The sequence below is a fragment of the Chaetomium strumarium genome (genome assembly GCF_033439665.1).
Source record: "Chaetomium strumarium strain CBS 333.67 chromosome Unknown B0T15scaffold_5, whole genome shotgun sequence".
NCBI classification, from domain to species: Eukaryota; Fungi; Ascomycota; class Sordariomycetes; order Sordariales; family Chaetomiaceae; genus Chaetomium; species Chaetomium strumarium.
Genome location: NW_026944433.1, coordinates 2,570,149 through 2,591,646, shown reverse-complemented (window position 1 = coordinate 2,591,646; position 21,498 = coordinate 2,570,149). Strand labels below are relative to the sequence as shown.

The following is a 21,498-nucleotide window of genomic DNA, read 5'->3' as shown; positions in this document are numbered from 1 at the left end:
GCAGAAGGCCTGTGCGTTGGTTGTTCACCAACAGGGTTAGGGTACAGAATGTGACTCCAACCCGTGACATCTAGGTGGTCTGCAGAACATTGAAAAGCCATGAACGGACAAGTAGGCTATGCTTTAACTTTCTATCTCAGGTTATCACTTAGGACTTCAAGCAGTGGTTTTGATGGCGTGAATAACAATGCCACCATCGCATCAGTAGTAATAGGCCTCATCCGCTTTGCCCCCAATTCTTCTGCCACCTCCTGAGAACCCTTAACAACTCACCCGGTGCGTCCTCCTGGTAGTCGATGCCGCTTGACGCAATTGTGTTGGTACCGCTCAGATGCACCAGCGGGACCATCGAGGGTCGTCCATGGGCACACTGGAAGGGGAACGCACACGCTGCCAGCCGCTGCACGAGGTCCGAGCACTGCTCTAACGTGAGAGGGTCATTGAACATGATGGCAGCTAAAGACTGTTAGCATAAAAGAGTCTTCCCTGCTTGGACCCGAAAGACGTACTCCTGCAGGCCCTAGAATGGATCAGGTCCAGAATGCCTTCGGGACACTCATGAAATCTTGCGACCCAATCGTGCTCGGAGCCAGTGATAACCGAGCTTCTTCCTCCGCTGCGCCAACCACTCATGCCATAAAGCTTCCATATCTCTTTTCGCAGTAGGTCTATGAGCAGGCGTGGCTCAAGACGGCATCGTTCCAGTATGCTTGGCGGCAGCATTCGAATCTCCACTGTCACCGGCCCGTGAGGCAACGAGTCTTGGCCCTGGAAGGCTTCATAAACAAGGCCCCAGTGCTCGAGATGCTGTTGGAAGCGAACCAGGAGCTCTCCGTCGCGCCTCGAGAGGTCGAAACGAATGGGCTTATCCAGGCTTTGTGTTTGCGCCACGAACCGTCCATCGTCGGCTGTGCCTGAGATGAAGTAGCCCTTGAGCAAATCCTCGACTTTGCATCGTTCGTCGGCGGCATGCTGATCAATGAGGATAAGCGTGTGCTCCGCTTCGGTAACTGAGTTCGCCGAGTTCGTCTGGGGCCGTGTTGGTACCTTGGCCAGAATGAACTTCTGATCCACTTGAGCCACGATCTCTGCGCTTCGGAGAGCAACCCTGGAGACACGGCCTTCAAGCGTCGCCAACAGGCTCACCCCTGTGATGGAACGTCCCACGTCTTGAGACTCACGACCCCTGCTACCGTGCTCGCAGCCAAGCAGTTCTGAGACCTGCAGAGCTTGGGGAATGTGCGGTTCTGTTGGCTGGAAGATGGTATTCTGCTCGCCACGCCGAGTTGGTGTTCTCCCGCATGACCGTGAAATTTCCTCCACCGCTGTCCCGCCTATTGACCGGGAAGGGACACTGTCCACAGCGCTCCGCGTTTTGATAGCGAACCCGGTATGTCGGTCTATAAGAGACTTTATTTTCGTGTCAGGGTCGAACCAGACGATCTCTCTTTGTCCACTTTCGGCGCCCTCCCCGTCGCTGGGCTGACTCTCCGGTACACCAGCTAACCGGGCTGTCGTCATCTCATCCACATCATCGAACGGTTTTCGTAAGAGCCTACCAGACTTGCCGAAGAGTGGATCCTTGGCCTTCTGGTTCCCTTCTGACACAGTTGTAAGGTGATCGCGTCTAACTTTGTCCCCGTCTTCTAGTTTTCCAGATGACTGGGGAAACGGGTTAGAAGGTTTCGATTCTGAGTTATTCGCCGCATTTGGTTTGACTCTTGACCAGGATGCGAAGGGCGAGGCCGATCGGGGTTCAGAAGTACCACTCCTTGGACGCGGCAGAGAGGTTTGCACCCGATGTTCCTGCCTGGAGTGAGACCGCCTAGCATGTGGCTCTATCTGAACCCTCGGGCGTGGCGACGAGACATGCTGCTTGGACGGCATAACAGGCGATTCATTTTTTGGCCGTTTAAGCTTCTCAACAGCGCTGACAAGCCTTGGGCGAAAGTGGTATTTCTTCAGGAATTCGTACGTCATAACTTGAAGAAGGTCGCCGATGACGGTTATGCTGTGGCTGTTTTCATCCAAAGCCTCGTCGACGTCAATTGGTTCCGTCTCTGCAGTAAGAAGAATCTGAAGAAAGAACATCGGCCACCGGTCAATCCCCTTCTTGGGCTTGAGTTCTCTGCCGGTGAACCCTTCTGTCTTGGAGGGAAGACCCTCCTCGTCGAGACCGGCATCTTCAACCACCCCAAAGCTAGACTTTTCGAATATGCGGTTGACATCCTCATACAAGACGTTTGAGCGATGATTATTCAGCAACGGCTTGATCCCAAGCGCAATAAACTGAACATGCTTCGTCGCAACTGGCTGGAGAGATACACACCCTCTCACGGAAATGCCAGAAGCCGTGGCTCCAACCGGTACCCAGCATTTCAGGCCGTCATTGTCCACCAAAGAAGCTTGTGTGAGGAGCGTCGTTGTCCGGGAGACGATGTCGGGCGTAGCCCTTGCCGAGCTTCCCGACCAACCCACCAGAGCTGGTGCTCGAAGGGACACCGTCCGACGAGCGTATGAGTCCAGAACAGAGACGGTGGCGTCCCCAGGCCAGGGAAGAAGAAGAGCTACGACATTGGAAATAAGCTGGTCAAAATCCCTGGACGTTCCTGCTCGCTCCACCTCAGCAGCCCGCTGTTTGACGCGGACGGGCATGGAGCCGAACAGATCCCGGACAACGACACGGGTTCCGCTGGCGGAAGCCAACACTCGCTGCTCTGGCGGCGCAGGAAGGCTGCGTGCGATGACCCTGGAGTTGTGGATGGTGACGGAGTTGTGTGTTCGATAATCACGGTGGTGAGATGTGATGGAGAGCAACGAGAGAGCAGCCAGGGACGACAGGAATTCTCCATGCTTGCCATGGCAGCCGCTCCGTGGTGGATATTTAGATGTATCTGGACGGTTTGTCAGTGACAGGCCACTATCGCAGCGACGATATGGCACTCACAGTGCAGCCTGCCGAGACCGCCGTCCTCCCTGAAGTCGGCTGGGGCAATACCCACGCCGTTGTCCTCCACGCTACAGTTGCCACGGCTATAGTCAACAGAGATGCTGATCTTAGAAGCACCCGCATCCAAAGAATTCTGCAGAAGGCCGCATACAGCACCATTCAGGGAGGTAATGACGGCTGAGGACTTGATCTTTGCAGCGACGTCCTCGGGTAGCGGCTGCATCGACATGTTCCTTGCGAGTTCGACATACCGCTCGCGATGTTTGGACTTCCCGCCCGCGGGCGTACTGGCAAGTGATCCGAAGCTGTTAAGAAGCTTTAGGGAAGCATTCCCACACCGGCATGTTGAGTAACTTGGGGTTAATCCACACGGGAACAGCAAGATGACTGCGATGCATGTGCGATTTAGGCCGTAAGAACTTGGAAGCTGCAACTGTTGAAGTTCAGAAGCTGCAGCTATACCGGTGGGCTTATTCCATATACAGTGGAAGATTGGAAACGTCAATCAAGACCCACCTACGGATCCGCACGCGCCTCAGGCCCTCAGCACGTGAAAGCGCCAAGAATGGGGAGCAACACTGCTGCGGGAGGCGGGCCCTGCCCAATTCGGTTGCCCCAGCTGCGTCACACAACCCTGCTACCCAAATGCTCTAGACCCATCAATCGCCAACACGCGCGGCGTTGGCTGTCCTGGAGTGCAGCTCGCACAAGTCACGACCAACTATCCATACTTCAGTGCCTCTGTAGTCGAGGTCCTGCCTTCCACCTACGTTGCGCGATATCCGACGTCCACAGCAGTTGGCCAGTCCTCAATTCGCTGACCACCCGACGACAAGAGCTGTCGCCCTCGTCGGAACTAGGGAAGTCAGCCTTCCGGCAACAACGAACCGGTACTCAATCGATCTTTGTCCTCGGGAGTTCCTGAACCATCCGATCGCGCAAAGCACAGCGCACTTTCCTTCAAGTGTCGCCACTCCGACGGGAGTTCTGATTGACGTTCGCCGAGGTTCACACGCACTTCTCCAACAGGCCATGACCGAGGCTGCACCTCAACCACATGGTGCGTAGTAGCTCTCGCCCCTCATAATGCCTCCACTTCCCGGAGGTTTCCACCAGACCACTTTCTCTCCGCTGCACCAACATTCACACGGCGATGCCGGGTCTACCGGCAATCTTCCAACGCCGCCCAGGCCAAGCGCCTGACGACGAGCAGACCGATGTAGCTGACACCATGGCAGACCGGCCAGGACGGCCGGGCCGCAGGCGGCCGTTTTCCGCGTTGATGAGGAAACTTGCGAACCTGAAGGCTGCTTCATCTGGAGATGGAGGCCGGTACTCCGGATCGAAGCGAAGCAGCGCGAAAAAGCGGCAAAATAACCCGTATTCCCAGGCAGGCCGCATCAGTGCTAGCCCCTCACCGCGGCCGAGCCGCCACTCAGGGTCTTCCGGTGAAAGCCAGAGGTTGGCGAGCGACGGGTCTCCTGAACGGATCGACTCAGCGAGAATATCTAGCGACGAACAGCCGCCCCCCACAACCGGCGGCCGCTCAATCGCGCCGACGGTGTCGACCGAGCACGACACATGGCGTTCCATGATTGCCCCTTCGCACGGGGAGTCGTCGCTCGCCGACACGAGCCGCACCGCAACCGCGCGAAGAGGCGGCGACAGCACCTTCTCCTCGCCCGCGCCATCCGTCCGATCACTTACGACAACGCTCACAACACAAACAATCGCCCCAAACAACGGCGGCAGCAACCAAACCCCGACAACGACGCATCACCACTCCCACCCCTCCACTTCGCAGGTCATCCACTTCAACCAGCCCTTCCCCACCACAACCCCGGCGTCCGCCATCCCGCCCCACCTGGCAACTTCCACGACGGTGCACCCGACAACCTACGCCACCGCAACGGCCAACAACCTGCTCACAGACAACGCCTCCATCCTGACGCTCGCGTCCTCCTCCCAGCGCCGACGACGCCGCTCGCTCGACACGGACGCGTCTGTCCGTGCTCTGGCGCCCTCGTCCCTCTGGGGCGGCAGCCGCGAGTCTCTGCCCCTCAGCGTGCTCTCCGCCACCATGGACGGAACGGCCGGCGGGCCGCCCACGACGCCCGGCCTCCACCGCGGTCCCAGCGCGGCCGGGCTGGCGGGGATGGGTAACGAGCGCACCAGCATCTACTCGGCCACGGGGATCCTTGCCGCCGCGAGCGAGCGGAACAGCATCTATGCAAAAGCCCTTGCCGGCGACGCGGCCAGTGTGCGGAGTGGGCTGTTGGGCCACGGTCGCGCGGATAGCGTGAGCGGAAGCATCAGCGGTGGGGGGTTGGGAACCGTGCCGGCGGGGACGAGCCCCTTGGCGAGTCCGCGGGAGGTGCCTGGGGAGGGGGAGATTCTGGAGAATGGGTTTGAGGAGGAGAAGCAGTAAACAGGGGGGAGAAGGTCTGGTTTTTGATGCAAAGGCTGATTACCTTAGTTTTGGGGCTGGGTAATGAATGGATATGGGTCGGTTCATTGGCTTGCGGGTCTTTCTATGGCTTTGATACGTTAGGGTATGTTTTCCGGGTTCCTTTCCAAGGCGTTGTCGGGCGGGTCATGTGGGTTTTAAACAGGTTTCTTGAAGGCATAGGAACGGGAAGGTCTCCTTGATGACCGGTCATGAAAGAGTTCAAAGACAAGAGCAACGATTTGGGACGCGCAAGCATCGACTTAGAAACTGCGGTGTTCTTTTTGTTTGGTTACTGCTAGGACCAACGTGGGCGACGATGGAATAGAGGTGATACTTATCCTTCTTCAACTCAGTCCACCACCACCCTTCCCACTCAGACCGTGCTAAACACCAGCCGTGACAACCCAGATGCGGCGTAATATATTATGATGCAATGACTACCATCCAACCAATATACCTGTCCCTCCTCCCTTTCCTCATTATGACAAAAGAAAAAATGCCAGTCAGTAAGGCAACGGCGTCAAATCCAACCCCCGCACCTCCAACTTGAACGAGTCATTCCGCGAGTAGCTCCCCGCCGTGTCCAGATCCAGCCGGCCGCGGATGCAGTCGTCAAAGTCCACGTCGGCGTAGATAATCCCGGCGTCGTCTTCCCACTGCGGCCCCGCGAGCACGTCGCCGAACGGCGACACGATGGCTGACCCACCCCGTGAGCTGAACGACTCGGATGATGATGATGATGATGATTTGCGCCCAGCGGCTTCCGCGGCCGCCGCTGCTGCTGTTGTTGCCGTTGCCGTTGCTGTGCTGCCGGACGCAATGGTAGTAGTGGTGTTGATGGTGGTGGTGGTGGGCCGAGTAGTAGTGGGCTCCTTGGATTTGGACGCCGGTCGCTTGTTACTACTGGTGCTGGCGCACAGCACGATCTCGTTGCCGTCTTCGTCGAAGATGGATTGTCGGCGTGGTCTGGCTTCCCTGTGGGCTGTTGTTGTTGTTGTTGGAGAGCAAGGCAGGGCGATCTCGAAGCCTTCTTCTGTGAGGCAGGAGTTGCGCCGGCGGTGGGTCGTGCTTCCGGGCCTGCTGGTGCTGCGCGAGAGCGGGGAGGGGTCGGGTTCGTCTGCGCCGTCTGTCTTGTCGTCGGCTTCGTCGTGGACAGCAGAAGAGGAGGTGGTGGTGGGGTGGCCGTTTGTGTTGGAGGCTGTGGGTGCTGCCGGGGTGGGTGCCGTTGGGCTTTTGCGCACGCACATGTTGGAGCTGATTACGAAGCAGCGGCCTTCGATGGCGGCTGTCCGGAGGAGGGGAAGCCAGGCATCACGGCCGTCCGCGGTGGGGGCGAGGTAGAGGTTGATGTTTTGCGCGTAGAGAGCCTGCCGGACCAGGGGCATGTAGTTCTCCCAGCAGATGGCTGCTGCGAGGTTGATGCGCACGCCGCGGATGGTGGTGCTGACTGCGCGGAGCGTGGCGGGCGATCCTTGGGCCCATACTAGCCGTTCTGTTCCGGTCTTGAAAATGATCATGTCAGCCGATGGCATTTCGGTAATGGATTATGGGAAGGACCGGCTTACAGGCATGACCTTCCTCCGCTTGCCAATCATCCCGAGCTTGGGACACACATACACGGCCGAGCAGTACAAGCTGCCGCCGGCCCTCTCGATTAGGCCTGTGACGATGAATATGCCTGTCTCGCGGGCGATGCGCTCCAATTCCTCCCGGGTGCCGTCACCGCGCCGGTTGGGGGCCGGCTCCCCTCCGCCGGATCCGGTGATTACATCGCTCGGTAGCTCCCTATTCACCCACGCCTGCCCCGCGCCAGCGCCGTCACCTACTGTGTCGCCGAGATCTACGGCGCTTTGAAAGTAGCTAAGGTACTCCTCACGACCTTCTTGAGATCTAGAACCTATGACCGAGCCGAAGTGAGTTCCCCGGGGATATCCGCCGATGTAAGCTTCCGGGAGCAGGAGGATGTCGATCTTCATCCCTGCGGCCCGCAAGGCGAGGAGCTCCAATTGGGCCAGTGTCTCCGCCGTCGTAGCCTGCGTCCCCGGGGACGCCGTGCCCAATCGGATCTTGCTTGGAGCCATGGTGTTGAGCGAGGTCGGGTCAGGAGGGCTGTAGGGGGAACGGATGTCCGTTACACGTCGCCAGCGCTGTCACTTGTAGGGAACTTGTAGTTATTGTCTACCGTAGATGCGGCGCTATTCACCACACTACAGTAATGTACATCGAGCTGGCGGTAATTGAGCGACCACAATATAGGAAGGATCCACAACCCCTTAAACGCGAAGTTGAGAGAGAGGCGGGTGGCGGGGAAGCCGTGAGGGATGTAAAGTACGCGACGGTATTGTACAGAGCCTTACTTGCGTGGATGCAGTGTGATATGACGTAATACATAGTTACATGTCTTCGGTTATAACAAGAATACGCAGTGGCCTCAGAGAGCGTACCACCCAGCAAAATGACTAACTTCACGACGTAATTAGACGAACATCAGCTGTGCCCAAACAGCATCCTTGTTTCATACTGTGGCCAAGTTCAAGTCCGTGGATGATCCAAATTACGAACAAGTGAAAAATCTCCTGCGCCTGTTCTTGAGACCTCCAGTCAAACGACGTCGCCATGCCCATCCTGGCATCACACCAAAAAAAAGCTTGAACGGGTACTCGGTGTGACACAACCAGTAATACCAACAGTCAATATCCCATTGGATTTGCTTAGGTAGATACTACGCAATGGGCACTGACAGTGACTGACCCGAGCTCGTGCCTCTGGAGAAGTTAACAACAGGACAACCTACCTTGCTCTATGGCTCCAAATTGGGCACTTGGTCATTCTCGGTTTGCCCTAGCGATGATGATAACTAATAACCCATGATTAGAATCTACGCTAATTCATTCGAGACCCCCAGCCACTGACACCTAGTAAGCTAGAGGTATTGTGCATACTATAAGCCCCGATCTCGATCCCTTGACGTCAGCACCTATCCATCTAGAATTGACCATGAGCCGATGAATCGGCAACAGCAATCCTGAGTGGTATCTTGCAAAAGCTTTCAGAGAGAATTTTGAGAACATCTAGCTCAGCTTACTATAGCACATGCTGCAGGGGTGCTTCAGCCTTCAAGCCTAGCAGATATCGAAGAATTGTAAACGTAAGCCATGCGTCCCACCCGGGCTCCATGAAAAGTTGATCAGTTGGCAGTTGGCAGTTAGCCAACATAGAACCGCCGTGTTCGAGAACGGAAGCTAGTAGATAACGGACCCGCCTCCTCACAGCAGCACACTCCGCACCTCTTAGACATATACTGCCACCCAATCCGCCTCTCGCATTGTGATCTCCATACTCCTAACACAACCAACACGATTCACCTTCCCCCCTATCTTGCACGTCGGCGCAGTAAAGAGGGCGACACCGCACCCAAGAATGGCACACATGGCAAACCCGGCCCTTACTGCGTTGAGTGCCGTAGGCAACGAAATTCTCACTTGACACTAATAAGGTGTCGTGACTGATGAACTTGCAGAGAGTGCGCGGGCGTGGTGTAGTAGGGACATCGACGGATGCGACCGCTGCAACGGTCAAATGCTTAAATGCGCATATCCGGTCTGGTACCGGTCCGAGTCTTCCCCTGCTCGCACTGCTGCCCTCTCCTCGTTTACAATCCACGCAACCGCGGATCCGTTTCCCGTGACGCTCCCTACCCTCTTGTGTCCCTGCACGAAGGACGTGGCATGCAAAGCCCGACGCTTCTGCATGTCAACTTGCCGTGGCTCCTCCGCCGAGCTGTACTACGATGTGTGTAGCGTGAGTTTCCCCACGCCTCCTCAGATTCCCCTGGGGACCGAGACTCACATTCTCCCACCTTACCTCCAGGCATCTGGTTGCTTGGCAACGGCATTGACAAGCAGCAATACCCTTTCCATGCCTAGCACGGGGTCCTCCGGCACTCCGAGCTACCTCTTGCCCAACCAGCTGTCGTACGTGCGGTGGAGCTCCCCTCCTAGCCCGAGCACCACTTACGGTGTCTCCGGCAACGACGACAACACGTTGGGATCCCCCATAGGCTCTGATCATACCTGCGGCTGCGTAAGAGGCTTGGGTTGCAAGGACGTTCCAGGCTGCACTGGACGGTCCAGCATTGGCGGGCAGCACTGTGCTAGTTGCGTTGTAAGTCCTCTGTCGAACTAGGTTGGCCACCTGGGCCGTATAACTACCCAGACAGAGAACAGGCCAAAGCCCCCCTGCTTCCTTCCTTGCCCGATTATACACCCCTGAATTCTTCAACTGACACTATTATCTGTTTACTAGGTGGCTCGGTGTGGTAGAGAGACCTCAGTGGTGGATCGAGGCGTCCGGGCCCGGGCTCGAGGGACTAAGATAGGTAGGGTAACAGGGCAACGGTGACAGGGAGAAGTTTACATGATTCGCTGGTCGTCTCAGGCGTTGATATCAGATCCGCAGCAGAACCGCGAGAAAAAAGCTAGACAAAGCTTCTGTAACCTAGACAAAGCTTCTGTAACCTAGACAAAGCTTCTATAACGATCCTTCAATTCAAAAGAGAATCCTCCAATTCAAAACTCTCCTGAGTTGGAAACCGTTTTCCAAGTTCCAGTTGTCAACTCTTGTTATCACTTCGCTCACTTGTTCATAAGGATTGATGAGATCTGCCTTTCTCAACAACTTGACATGTGAGTAGGCCGCCTGCAAAATATCAGTTCGACTTCAAAAGGTTGCTCACGGTCCGGATGCGGTGTTAAATCCATGACCTTGGGAATCTTGCATCAACACGAAAAGGATGCCCTGAAAGTCACTCCGAAATCTCTAATTACATACCAACGCAAGCAAACACAAGCACGCCAACGAAATCAATGGTGCTGAGCTAGACTCTAGACTTAGAAGGACAATGGGCGCGAGTCAGCATCGAAAACGAAGACTGAGGTGAGTGATAGCGCTTGCGCGGGATTTTCCATCTCACCATAGACGTGTCTTTGGTGTGAGATGTCTATAGGAGCCTGCCGTAATCTTCCCTCCATGCCTCTGCCGCGCGATGGATAAAATCGACGTCTATCTTTCAATACCTAAGATAGGTAGGTGCCTAGTAAGTACCGGGACCCGATTGTAAGATCGGGCTATCTACCGCCTACTACGCTTTTCATGGAATCTTCAGAACTCCAATCCAACACTGATTGTTAGGTCGACGCCAAGTTTCTCTTTTGGTTCCCGTCCGGGGCCGTCCCACCGTGGTGGTGGAAGGAGCTACCCTACTGTGGGACGATAAATCAGAGGTTGTCTGCTGGACTCGCCAGAAGAAACCATTCCCAAAACAACATCCTTTCATCGCGTTGGTCAAGCAGAGCTATCAGGACCCGTTCGGTTGGCCAGATTACATCGATATCAATCACCCTTTTTGACCGTATAATTGATTGGCCTTCAATTACTCCGTATCATGGCTGTCCTTTCTCCGTCCACGGAGCTGTAAAGTGCAGAGTGCACACGGTGTAAGTACGGTATTCACGTGATTGACGCGTGACCGTCGAAGGGGTCCACCCGATCACATGGAAATCTCGCGAATGGCCCCAATCATGGTCCGCGTTGGATGTCGTCAATCACTGACGCGTCGCAACAGAAACGTGCCGGGAATTGACAATTGGCGGCAGCAGGCAACACGACGTGGCAGAGCTGCAGACTGTTTTGCAGAGAGCCATGTCCCAAAGCACACCGCAGCAGTTCGCATCGCTGCCAAACGCAGTGCCAAACGCGGTGCTAAACACGGTTGCAGTGTCCGAACCAAGAGCACCAGCAGCAGCATACCCGCCACAATTGTCCGCCGGGAACTCGTCTCGCACCACTCTCCCCGATACTCGTAATTCCCCTGCTCCGCCTCCTGATACTGCTGCTTCAACCCAGCCCTCTCCAGACAATTCAGCCAGCGGCACAAGCACTGCAAAACGCCCTGCACTCGATACCTCTAGTCTTCAGGAGGCAGGAAGGAATTACAAGGTTCAAAGGACTTCTGTGCAGACCCGGAGTGCGACAACCCGCCTCAAGGAGAAGGACGATGTGAACCATGAAGCGGATTCGCCTACCCGCTCCTGTGACATCTGTTGGACGCATTCGCTCCCCTGTCCTGGCAAATTTCCCTGTGATGCTTGCTTCAAGCAGAGGCTTGAGTGCACCTTTAAGCGGTTAATGCGCCCACTCTTTTCCTGTCTGATCCCGTCACCTAACTATGGTATAGGAATGAGGCTCGGAGATCCTCAATTGTGGGAGGCTCCCAGACATTGGCTGATCCCGCCACCGACCACACTGCTCAGGCTATCGAACCTCTTCAGTTTCCCACCAAGTATGCTGATGTGGAAACACCGCCTCTCGTGTTTCTCCACAAAGCCTGGCATAGGATCGCAACTGCACAGGGCCTGGGACGGCCCGGCCAACCCCCACGGGGCCGGCGAGCCGCTAAGCAGCTTGTACTCGTCTCGGGGGATTTGCCCCTGAACTCATCACAAACCCCGGTAGTTCCTCTTTACCCGGAACCATGGTTTCTGCTGCAGGAGAAATTCGCCACGGGCTGGACCGAGACTTTCCACTTCATCCATCGACTCACCGCCAGGTCATGGCTAGAGACTGTACACCGAAACTGGTCTGCTCGGCTCCCGCTAGAGCACGGAATCGGCCATGCTAAAGCCACCGTGGCGCTGATGACCGCGGCTCTTGGATCTCTCTTTGACCATGCGCCCGGGCAACCCCAGAAGGGCGATTTGCCTCTCAGTTGGCTATGGACCGTTAACAACGCCGACCAGCTTTTCGCCATGGCTCTCCATCTGACCGACTTGGAACCTGGCCCGCCCAGGTTAGAGTCTGTACAAGCCCGTCTCCTCCAAGCCCTCTATCTCCTATGCACATGTCGGCTGAGCCAGGCCTGGTACGTCTTTGGCAACGCTATCCACATGCTCACCGTGCTTGGGTTCCACCGGCGGCGAGGCAGAAACCGAGGGCTCGGCCCTGAAATCGTCACCCGGCCCGAGTATGCAAAGGTCCAGTGCGAAAGACGGACCATGTGGTCGGCCTACATTCTCGACAAGCAGATCGCCATGATATCGGGGAGGCCCGCTTACCTAAATCTTGATGTCATTGACCAGGATTACCCAGACTGCGTTAACGATGAGGACATGGGCCGCGCTGGCCCCTTCAGACCACACAAGGGTGACTGCTACGTGGAAGCACTGGTCGAGCAAGCGAAGTAAGCAGTCCGCACGGAGACAGGAGAGACGTTTGCAGGCTGACCAAGGTACCTAGGTTGGGCACGATCGTCGAGAAGGTGCTGCGGGAGGTCTACACGCTCGACGACACATCCGAGCACGAGAGGCTCGAACACGCCTGGCGACTCGGCAAGGCTCTTGAGGATTGGAAAGCCCAGCTCCCCTATCTCATGTCCAGCATGGACCCCTCCCGACTCCATATTACGTGGCGCCGTCAGCGCGACACGCTGCAATTGGCCCACTGGCATGCGCAAATCCTGGTCTACCGGCCGTTCATGACTGCTCCATACCCTGCAGCGGACCTTCAACAGAAACAAAGAGTCGACTCTGCTGTCCGGACATGCATCGAAGCTGCACGTGCCGCTCTGGACGTGACCATCAACCTCGCGCGGAAGCAAGCAGATGGAGAGGAGAGTCATTTCCACACACTGATGTTTGCTCACTACGTCATGTACTGCGCCATCGCCGTGATCTTCCTCATCCCCTATATCCGAGCGCGGCAGGGGAATTCTGGCGGCCCGTGTGACGAAGAGACGGAAGAGGCGGATGACGATCTGCTCGAATTAGCCGAAGAAGCTCTCAAGGCGCTCGCCAAAGAAACCAACCAGTATTCGCCGGCACGGCTCTGGGCCGTCATCCTCGAGGACCTTCGCGCCGAGGTTGACCGACAGCTCACCAAGGACAGCTATCAGGAAGCGGAACAAGACCCTGAGAGCCGTAGTGATGACCTCAAGCCTACCGACGAGCAGCCGCTGGAAGACGCACTTCGCGCTCATTGGGAGGCGGAGCTCGCCGAAGAAACCACGATATCTCCCAACGCCGACAGTAGCAGCAGCAAAGCGGCTTCGCAACCAGCCATCCCAACCTTCTCACGACTCTGGGACAAGTGGAAGACGACCGATTGGCTGGATCTTGATTCTGCTGTAAGCTCTCTTGGTGGTGAATTTCTATATTGTGACTGACCACACCACCGTAGGCATTCGGTCCCATATCCGCTTATGCCCAGGGGGATGTTCCCATTGCGCCCCCTCAACGTTGAATTACTGAGCTACGCAGTACTTGCCCCAGTGATGAGACACGTACACCCGACTAAGTAGCCCATCGGAGACATCCGTCAGCTAGATTCTCGGGAAGACGCCCCCTGGGACTCCGGAATCTTGTCGGCGATGTTGCCCACCTCCTCCCTCACCGCCCGGGCTCGACCCACAATCTCGCCGACATTTAACCCTTTCAGCAATCGCTCCGTCAAGCCTCCATCGCTCGCGAGATACCTCTCCAGTGAGTACGTCGAGGTTTCCGACGATTCGCTGATGATGGTCAGTACTAGTATCTCCATTGCTTTCCTGGTTTTCTTCCACTCACTTCTCCCCTGAGAGACGAAGACCGGTTTGTGTGCTTTGGGACATCGTGTGACCTTGTCTAAGGTCAAGATAGGAATTCGATCCGCTATTATTCTTCGAGGGTCCAGAAGTCAGTGGGAGTTGACTGGTCGTTCGCGGTGTTGTTTACCATCCTCGAGCACGGTTCTCACCGCAGCTTATATCCCCAACAAGCCATGGAATGGAACGGGCTTGAGCGACGCGTCTCCTCGAATTCCGCCTTTGAGCATAGGATGAGACCGAAATGCTGAATTCCGGCATCGCGTTGATGCCTAGCCTGTTCGTTATCCTCCCTGGAGACGTTGGGGCTGCCCTTCCAGCAACTCCGATTCGGGCGTTGGCAACTTTTGAACTCCGAAGGTCAGAGACTTCGCGACTGAGCCGTTTCGACACGTCATTTTCGGTCAGGCTACGTTGTGATCCAGGTCGACCGTCTGTGTGGCGTCGCTTCCGCGTCAACTGACATACGCAAGGCTGGTTGTCTTGAACATGGAATTTGCCGATGCTCTGGCCTTTGTCACTCTGCAGTTCCCACTCCGTGCCCGGCAATCCTCATTGCTGACAACGTTCCCACGCCATGCAACTACCGTTTCATACGAATCACCACTCTGCCCGACATACCGCCATCCCTGCCTGCCGCGCTGGACTGGATCCTCTCCTCCTCCTCTTCCCCGCTCAGCCTTAACTGTGGGACCTACTACGCCGAGTAACTAGTGAAGTTCCCGCATTTGAGCATTCGCCTCTCGGGGAAGCTGTTCGCGCAATGCCACCCTGACTGCAGATGGCTAAGGCAGGGCTCCCATGCTTTTCCTTCTTGGGGCGTGTCCTGCGAGTCATCGGTACGACTGGCCAATGCCTGATAGGCCGCAAGTGCTTATCCGTGTGGACGCATGCAATCTCGGCGTGGGGAACAGCTCATTGGAGAGGTGGCTGTGGTCACTCGGGTCCTTGAGGATGGGTGCCTCATGGGCAATCCCGAGCTGTCCGCCCCGAGCTCTGGTCTTCGCATTTGCGCAAACCAGGATGGCTGGGTATATAGCACCTTGTTTGAGCCGCAAGTTCGTCTCAGGCTCCGGGCTTGTTTGCTCTCTGTCTTTCTCAAGTCGTACCGCTCGCTAGGACCATTGTTCTTACAACTTTGTCGGCCATTCTTCTTTCTCTGACGGAAAGCTCTACCTCCGCTCTATCTTAACAGCCGCAGTGTCCTTCCCCGCAGGAGGTTGCACTCTCCTCTTTTCTCAGCATTGCGCCAACACAGAGGCCGGGCGGACAAGCTAACGTGCCAAACCGAGCCCATCCAAACCCCCCTTCTCCTTGTGCAAAACAAAGCCGAACAAACACACATCCATCTGTCTCTCACCCCCTGAATCTCATGTCTCGAGATCCAGGCGCTGACTGACAGCAAACCACGTTTCGGGATTTCGCTTACCTTCCGGTGATTGCGCTTCCGTCCGGTCGGTCCATGGCATCCTGCGGCTTAGAAGGCACACCGCCCAGTGAAAGCTTCTTAAGCCGCAAGAAGAAGGAGATCGTCGAGAGATCTATGGCTTTGTTTCAGCGGTCTCTGGATCGATGTCTTGATAACCCAGTCTCTGCGCCGGCGGAAGACCTCGCCCAGGCGGCGGGGGTTGCCGCCCGGCGCCGGGCGAAGAGGGCGAGAGATTGTGATGACGGCGACGACGACGCTCGTGAGGAAGGGAATGCGGCGGCGGTGAGGGACGCTGCGACGGGGACCGGGACGGGGACGGGGGTTGCAGCACGGGCGAAGAAGAAGCGGGCTATCAGGGAGGGGAACGGTAGGAAATTTGCTTGTCCATTTTGCAAGCATGATCCGGTCAAGTATAGGAATATTAAGACGTGCTGTGGGCCGGGGTGGGAGGATGTTCATCGCGTCAAGTCAGTGTAGTCTTTTTCTTTTTTCTTTATCTTTTTTATCTTCTCTTTTTTCTGTACGTCTTGGCCTAGACTCTGGTTTGACTGACCACCGTGACAGGGAGCATATCTATCGGCGCCACTCGCTGAAGAACTTCTGTCCTCGGTGCTTTGAGCACTTCGATAAACCCGAGTCTCTCAAGAGCCATCAGCGCGCTGATGTTCCTTGCAAGGTGAGGGACCGGTGCCCAGACGCCGTTACCGAGGAGCAGGAGAAACTGCTACGCACCCGTGCCAAGTCGAACTGCACCGAGGTCAGCAAGTGGGAAGAGATGTACCACGTCATCTTCCCGGGCCAGAAGGTCCCGTCGCCGTGTATGTTATTCCCTCCGGCCTAGCGAAATATTGAACAAAATGCGGTGCTAATACTACATGTAAATAGACTACGACTCGAGAACAGACTCGTGCCCCGATGGTGAGAAGAGCCGGTTCAAGAACGTAGACGAGGCGAGGGAGTTCCTGCGCACCGAGATCCCCAAATACGTCAGACCCGTCATTGAGCAATATGCCACCGAGCTCATCCAGGAGGTCCAGGGGAAGGTCAACCAGAAGACGGCCGAGATCGCCCGCGAAGTCGAGGCCAGGCTACTCCGCACGTTCCACTTCCAGGAGGAGCAGTCGTCCACGCTGCTGTCCAGTAGCGCTTCCCTCTCCCAAGGCGGGGTGGCAGCCGCCGAGCCGAGCCCGCCAGCGAGCCCGATGCCTGAGCTGTCCAAGGTCACCGATATGCTGGAGAGCATGAAGGACGATCCCATCGCCAGCGAGCTGTGCAACAGCCTGCGTTTCGATGTGGATGACCTGTTTGCCACTGCGGAAGTCATCGGGTGCGACACCTACAGCATGGATTCGGCCTACTACACGCAGTCGTCGAATGGCGGTCACGGGCTTTATGGCATGGGCGGTCCGGGTTACGTCCCTCATTACGATGGCTCTGTCTGATGCGTTGGTCGGGAGATTTTGCTATGTACGTTGATTTGGGGTTGAAGACATTTCTTTCGGCTTTCTGGGCACAACTGGCAAGTCATTTGTTATCGGGGTTGCAGCCTTAGGACCGGGACGATTTGCGACGGCAGACTTCTCTTTGTCGGATTGTATGGGCCGTTGTCTTTTGCCAGTTTCAACAAGCACATGTGTTACTAGTAAGGCTTTCATCCCAGCTCATCGACACGAGATACGAAACTTTTGCACCTTTTTCCACATATCTTGGTCAACACTATGTTTGTGTTATGCAACTCCAGATTGACATCCTCTTCCAACGAGTCTGCGTCTCCTTAATGAAGCAATCTCGAGTTCTCATACTTATTCTAACATCCCCTCCCTGAACAGATGGCAATGAAGGTCAGTACGTTGTGTCTCGCTCCCCAGTCCTGCTTCCGGAGGACCAGACCACCCGATCTCACTCCGAAACACTGCCGACCGACCATGCATGTCGTGGAGGATTGATGCGCCTACTTCAGCCTGAGCCAACCATGCGAAACGGTGTAGTGCGATGTCCTACTGGTCAAGCTTTCAGCGGCATATGCAAGCTCCCATGCGTGACATCTCCAAGCCTGCAACATTGTGACTGTGTCGTGCTTGCGCAGCGGAGCATCACAGCAATTACTCGCTGCATGCAGGAGACCAGGCTCGGAGAGGCCCCTGCAGCATCTCGAGGTTTGCGCATTTGCGCAGACACAATCCTGCTTGGTACAGTCTACTAGGTTGACTACTAGTAGTAGTCATACTAGTAATGTTCCACAGCAGCCGGTGTTCCTTAATCTTGTACTCATCCAACATTATTAGATTGGGATGACATGAGCTGAGTTCTACAATCAGCACGATTCAACTACTACTTTGTACTTGGTAAGATACGCACAGTACAACCCCCTGCTACCACGAACCACCCTGATGCCCCATTCCCTCCGTCTCTATATCCCAATCCCTCTCCAGCTGCCACGCATCCTCGGGCCTGACCCCGGCCCTCGCAATGTCACACCCGCGATGGCCCCATTTCTCGGCAAACACGCTCCGGCCTGTATCAATCCACATCCTGACGCCCTGCTCAAACCCGTCGGGATCCCGATAGAACGGCTCCCCCTGTCCGCCACGCTGGCGCGCCTGCCAGGTATTCCGGTCGCCGTTCCCGCTGTAATACTTCATCCTCTCCATGCGGTACCCCAACTCTAGCAACCTCTCCCACGACTCACCACGCTCGTTGATCATCTTGATCATCATCATCTTCTTCTTCTTCTCTTCACCACCACCACCACGAAGAAGAAAAAGATCATCGTAATCACCACCATCACCATCATTGTCACCACCACCATCATCGATATCATCCCCGGCCAGCCGGGCCACGATCCCCGGAATGCGCAGCAGCGCCCCGACGTCGGCCATGACGCTCGCCACGTCCAGGATGATGCCCACGTCGCTCTCCCCCTGCCAGTAGCCCGCGCGCATCAGCCGCACGTACATGTCGCAGTCGGACGCGTAGTAGGCGATCTGGGTGTCCCACGCGCCCGCGGCCAGCACCGCGTCGCGGTTCACCAGCGTCAGGTGGTCGTACGCGAAGAAGTGGTGCGCCCAGCGTGGGGAGGCGGGCGAGAGCAGGTAGCGCAGCGCGCGCAGGGCGTTGGCATAAAGGCTGCTGCTGCTGCCGCTGCTGCTGCTCCTGTTGCTGGAAGTGGCTGAGGAGGTGGAGGGGGAAGTGGCGGTGGCCGTCTCGTTGGAGAAGACCATCACGTCCTGGTGCGACCAGAAGAAATATGGTAAGTCCAGCGAGAGGGCGGTAGCCAGGTAGAAGTTTTGGAGTTGTGCGAAGGTTAGGAGCGTCGGTGTCTGCGTAACCAGGTAAGGTAGGTAAGTATTCAATGGTCAGTGGTAAGTAGCTACTATTTGTTGTGTATTAGGGAAGTGCAAGTACAGGGAAAGTTGGAAGTTGGGACGTACGATAATGACTCCCACGCCAAGCATCGCCAGCTGCGTGTGGTTGAGATAGAAGGGGTTTTGCAGCGTCAGCCTTCCATCCCGGTTTGCGAACATCACGCCCGTGTTCTCGACCACATGAATGTCCTCGGGCGGCCACCCGGCGGCGATGTAGCTCACCACGCACTGCAGCAGCTGCGGCCAGTTGCGCGTGAAGCCGATGAACAGTGGCGTGCGCTCCGGTGCGTGTCGCCGTGGAGGCCGGTTGATTTGGGGAGCTTGCAGCAAACTCCGTTTGGGCGGCGGGTTCCGCGACAGAAGCGGGAACGGATCCGAGATGGGCGTCGCCGGCTCCGACTCCGGCTTGTATACCTTTTCCCGGATTGGCATGTCGGGGCTCTCCCAGGAGAAGAACTCGCCTTCGAGGTCTTCCTGCGGGAGCTGGTAGTGTAAATCCGGGGCCGCACTACTGGCGAAGTGCTCCTTCCTCTGTTGCGACCCGTAGTTGCCATTCTCTGAAGGTAGGTCGCGCACCAGCGAAATTATGAACCAAAGAAAATAAATCAACATGAAAGACGGCAAAACGAGCACTCGGCACCGCAGTCGGTTCCGCCTGTACCTTAACTTAACCATAGTCATCTCGGCTGCTGAGGTATCCTCTCTTGGATACATTACTTGAAGAGAGAGCAGAGAGGTGGGTTCCTTTCACCTGGGCTTTCTTCCCTTAGTACTTATCCCATAAACCTTGCCTACGGGTGGCGAACATAGTAGCAGTATGGATCCCTACCGTGTCCGTCTGATGTGTGAATTCTATGCAGTACCAATTACTCACCATGCATAGGTAATGTATCTGATATCATGGGGATGAAAGGGCGGTAGAAATATGGGGCGACGCCTTGGTGCCCGCAGTTCTCAGTCTCCAAGATAGAATTACATGCGACCGGCCTCACTTACCACAATGCGGAGCATAGGTCTGGACGACAGAGCCGCGGTCAGCAATATATCGCGAGTGCTTCACATATTCTGTAGCTCCGTGCGAGCTTAGGCCACCAGGCGGCGGTAAGACCGTGGAGATTTCATCAGTACGTCCGTACCGCACCGAGCTACAGGCGGTTACCCGCACCTGACGTCGGTGGTCTGGTCATCACGGGATAGGGACAATTCCTTCCAAGGGGCTCTAATGGCATTGACACAGGCACATCATGCACCGCTTGAAGTCTAGGCCTAGTAGGCTAAGGACCTCGGAGTGGGAAGTTTCGTCCGAGGAACGGATCAATGTTGGCTTGATTTTTCAACAACTTGAACTTCTTACCTTACCTAGTGGTGACTTACACTATAGGTCTGATAAGATATCAAACTCTCCCGGATTATCCCGGCGATACCACCAACAAACGACGGAAGCTCTGGCCGTCTTGCATGCACAGTCCTACTGGTAGGATGGTCTAGAATTCTAGATGCTGAAACGGAGGAACGATGCCAGGTGGAACGCAACTGTATCATGCGGTGATGAGTTGGCGCTCACTAACTCGAGCCTAGCACTGGCTTGCAGCAAGCTGCAGGAGATCGGATGGCGTCTTGTTGATGTGCTAACGTTACTTAATTTAGGCCATTTTGATAGACGTGTCTCTGCGGCCAATATCCCTTCGCGCTTCTTGATGCCCGATTGTTCGGACTGGATTGTCACTTAGTACCAATTGAGACGCATTTTGTCAGACTCGAGGCCTAAATGGTCGTTATAACGTACATGATAAGCGAGCGACGCAGATAAGCGAGCGACGCACTTTCTACCACCCTACAGCAACTATCCTCAATTATAATACAACAACGCTAGCAACCAACTACAATTACATCAGAAATAGATGAATCAGATGATTCTACAGCCTCCTGGCAAGTGCGAGCATTATGGCCAGGCCTGCCGCATACCCTACAGCATCGAACCTTCGTACGAGCCCCCCCTGAACCGCTACCATCCGGCTACGTTTCCTGTACTGCCTCCCCACCTACGGCGTTCTGATCTAGTAGATCCTTTGCATCTTGTACAGTAAGTGAACCTCCAAGCTGTACACGTGTTTTCTTGGCACGCTGGCGCTTGCTTAGTGCCTTATTGGCCTTGCGAAGCGAAGAGACCTCTGACCGAAGGAGGGCCACCTGGTGTATTATAGCCATTGTACCCTTGGCAAGCTGGTCTATAGCATCTAACATTGAAGTTGGGGAGCTATTTTGATAGTTCGCAATGCGAGTCTTGATGAGCGTTGACTGTGCGTCGGCTTCTCATAGGTTATATGGTGTCTGGAAGACCTAGGGTTACGCAGTACTAGGCCGTGAGGTTGGGGGTGTTGGCGTACGAAGCTTTATATCTAGCTTAGAAAGCACCCGCTCTGGATTGTATGGCACAAGGCCAGTCCCTACAAAGCCACCCTATGCGTTCTTCTCTATTATAGAAGCAAAGAAGGCTTCTTAGAAGGCATAGAGGAACTCAAGCTTACTAATGTGGTTGATATGCATGCGTATTAAGCTCTCGATCTGGCGACCGTATGCCTGCTTGAGTGGCCCAAAGCAGCTAACATCGAGAGGCTGGAGCCTATGGGAAGAGTATAGAGGCATATAGAGTGTGACGATGTTGTTCTC

The 21,498-nt window shown here is 55.7% G+C and overlaps 8 protein-coding genes across 8 annotated transcripts; 4 read left to right on the top strand and 4 right to left on the bottom strand.

The window, feature by feature from the left end:
- Positions 1–104: 104 nt before the first annotated feature.
- Positions 105–3,427, bottom strand: B0T15DRAFT_568435 (uncharacterized protein). Its single transcript, XM_062870764.1, has 3 exons — positions 2,948–3,427; positions 510–2,894; positions 105–456 (listed from the first exon to the last, which is right to left on the bottom strand). Exons 1-3 carry the CDS (start codon positions 3,177–3,179, stop codon positions 218–220), a joined length of 2,856 nt encoding a protein of 951 aa, XP_062720455.1. The 5' UTR covers positions 3,180–3,427; the 3' UTR covers positions 105–217.
- A 754-nt stretch (positions 3,428–4,181) lies between these two features.
- B0T15DRAFT_400468 (uncharacterized protein) lies at positions 4,182–5,378 on the top strand (the record flags this gene model as incomplete). Its single annotated transcript, XM_062865062.1, has 1 exon — positions 4,182–5,378. One exon carries the CDS (start codon positions 4,182–4,184, stop codon positions 5,376–5,378), a length of 1,197 nt encoding a protein of 398 aa, XP_062720454.1.
- A 400-nt stretch (positions 5,379–5,778) lies between these two features.
- On the bottom strand, positions 5,779–7,731 carry B0T15DRAFT_250499 (carbon-nitrogen hydrolase). The gene is made up of 2 exons (XM_062863169.1): positions 6,965–7,731; positions 5,779–6,901 (listed from the first exon to the last, which is right to left on the bottom strand). Exons 1-2 carry the CDS (start codon positions 7,478–7,480, stop codon positions 5,903–5,905), a joined length of 1,515 nt encoding a protein of 504 aa, XP_062720453.1. The 5' UTR covers positions 7,481–7,731; the 3' UTR covers positions 5,779–5,902.
- Positions 7,732–8,819: 1,088 nt separating this feature from the next.
- On the top strand, positions 8,820–9,777 carry B0T15DRAFT_512800 (uncharacterized protein; the record flags this gene model as incomplete). Its single annotated transcript, XM_062868005.1, has 5 exons — positions 8,820–8,861; positions 8,922–9,200; positions 9,326–9,373; positions 9,490–9,563; positions 9,705–9,777. The coding sequence occupies 5 exons, from the start codon at positions 8,820–8,822 to the stop codon at positions 9,775–9,777; spliced, it is 516 nt and encodes a 171-aa protein (XP_062720452.1).
- Positions 9,778–11,014: 1,237 nt separating this feature from the next.
- B0T15DRAFT_558632 (fungal-specific transcription factor domain-containing protein) lies at positions 11,015–13,584 on the top strand (the record flags this gene model as incomplete). The annotated part of the gene is made up of 3 exons (XM_062870476.1): positions 11,015–11,581; positions 11,635–12,636; positions 12,693–13,584. Coding segments are annotated over exons 1-3 (2,376 nt in total), but the record flags the coding sequence as incomplete, so codon positions are not given.
- Positions 13,585–13,693: 109 nt separating this feature from the next.
- Positions 13,694–14,169, bottom strand: B0T15DRAFT_250461 (uncharacterized protein). The gene is made up of 2 exons (XM_062863167.1): positions 14,018–14,169; positions 13,694–13,962 (listed from the first exon to the last, which is right to left on the bottom strand). The coding sequence occupies exons 1-2, from the start codon at positions 14,059–14,061 to the stop codon at positions 13,770–13,772; spliced, it is 237 nt and encodes a 78-aa protein (XP_062720450.1). The 5' UTR covers positions 14,062–14,169; the 3' UTR covers positions 13,694–13,769.
- Positions 14,170–15,325: 1,156 nt separating this feature from the next.
- Positions 15,326–17,042, top strand: B0T15DRAFT_250475 (uncharacterized protein). Its single transcript, XM_062863168.1, has 3 exons — positions 15,326–15,930; positions 16,028–16,281; positions 16,349–17,042. Exons 1-3 carry the CDS (start codon positions 15,497–15,499, stop codon positions 16,903–16,905), a joined length of 1,245 nt encoding a protein of 414 aa, XP_062720449.1. The 5' UTR covers positions 15,326–15,496; the 3' UTR covers positions 16,906–17,042.
- Positions 17,043–17,693: 651 nt separating this feature from the next.
- Positions 17,694–19,839, bottom strand: B0T15DRAFT_558611 (uncharacterized protein; the record flags this gene model as incomplete). The annotated part of the gene is made up of 4 exons (XM_062870475.1): positions 17,694–18,783; positions 18,895–19,385; positions 19,703–19,787; positions 19,825–19,839. The coding sequence occupies 4 exons, from the start codon at positions 19,837–19,839 to the stop codon at positions 17,836–17,838; spliced, it is 1,539 nt and encodes a 512-aa protein (XP_062720448.1). The 3' UTR covers positions 17,694–17,835.
- Positions 19,840–21,498: the final 1,659 nt, after the last annotated feature.

What these genes read in the sequence shown, in the direction of transcription:
- B0T15DRAFT_568435 (XM_062870764.1), bottom strand. Translation starts at nt 3,179, where the DNA reads ATGTCGATGCAGCCGCTACCCGAGGACGTCGCTGCAAAGATCAAGTCC. An exon ending in CGGTCTCGGCAGGCTGCACT is followed by an intron (nt 2,895 to 2,947) that starts GTGAGTGCCATA and finishes CAAACCGTCCAG; the next exon opens with ATACATCTAAATATCCACCA. An exon ending in CCATTCTAGGGCCTGCAGGA is followed by an intron (nt 457 to 509) that starts GTACGTCTTTCG and finishes AACAGTCTTTAG; the next exon opens with CTGCCATCATGTTCAATGAC.
- B0T15DRAFT_250499 (XM_062863169.1), bottom strand. Translation starts at nt 7,480, where the DNA reads ATGGCTCCAAGCAAGATCCGATTGGGCACGGCGTCCCCGGGGACGCAG. An exon ending in AGCGGAGGAAGGTCATGCCT is followed by an intron (nt 6,902 to 6,964) that starts GTAAGCCGGTCC and finishes ATCATTTTCAAG; the next exon opens with ACCGGAACAGAACGGCTAGT.
- B0T15DRAFT_250461 (XM_062863167.1), bottom strand. Translation starts at nt 14,061, where the DNA reads ATGTCCCAAAGCACACAAACCGGTCTTCGTCTCTCAGGGGAGAA. An exon ending in CTTCGTCTCTCAGGGGAGAA is followed by an intron (nt 13,963 to 14,017) that starts GTGAGTGGAAGA and finishes GACCATCATCAG; the next exon opens with CGAATCGTCGGAAACCTCGA.
- B0T15DRAFT_250475 (XM_062863168.1), top strand. Translation starts at nt 15,497, where the DNA reads ATGGCATCCTGCGGCTTAGAAGGCACACCGCCCAGTGAAAGCTTCTTA. An exon ending in GAGGATGTTCATCGCGTCAA is followed by an intron (nt 15,931 to 16,027) that starts GTCAGTGTAGTC and finishes CCACCGTGACAG; the next exon opens with GGAGCATATCTATCGGCGCC. An exon ending in CCAGAAGGTCCCGTCGCCGT is followed by an intron (nt 16,282 to 16,348) that starts GTATGTTATTCC and finishes ACATGTAAATAG; the next exon opens with ACTACGACTCGAGAACAGAC.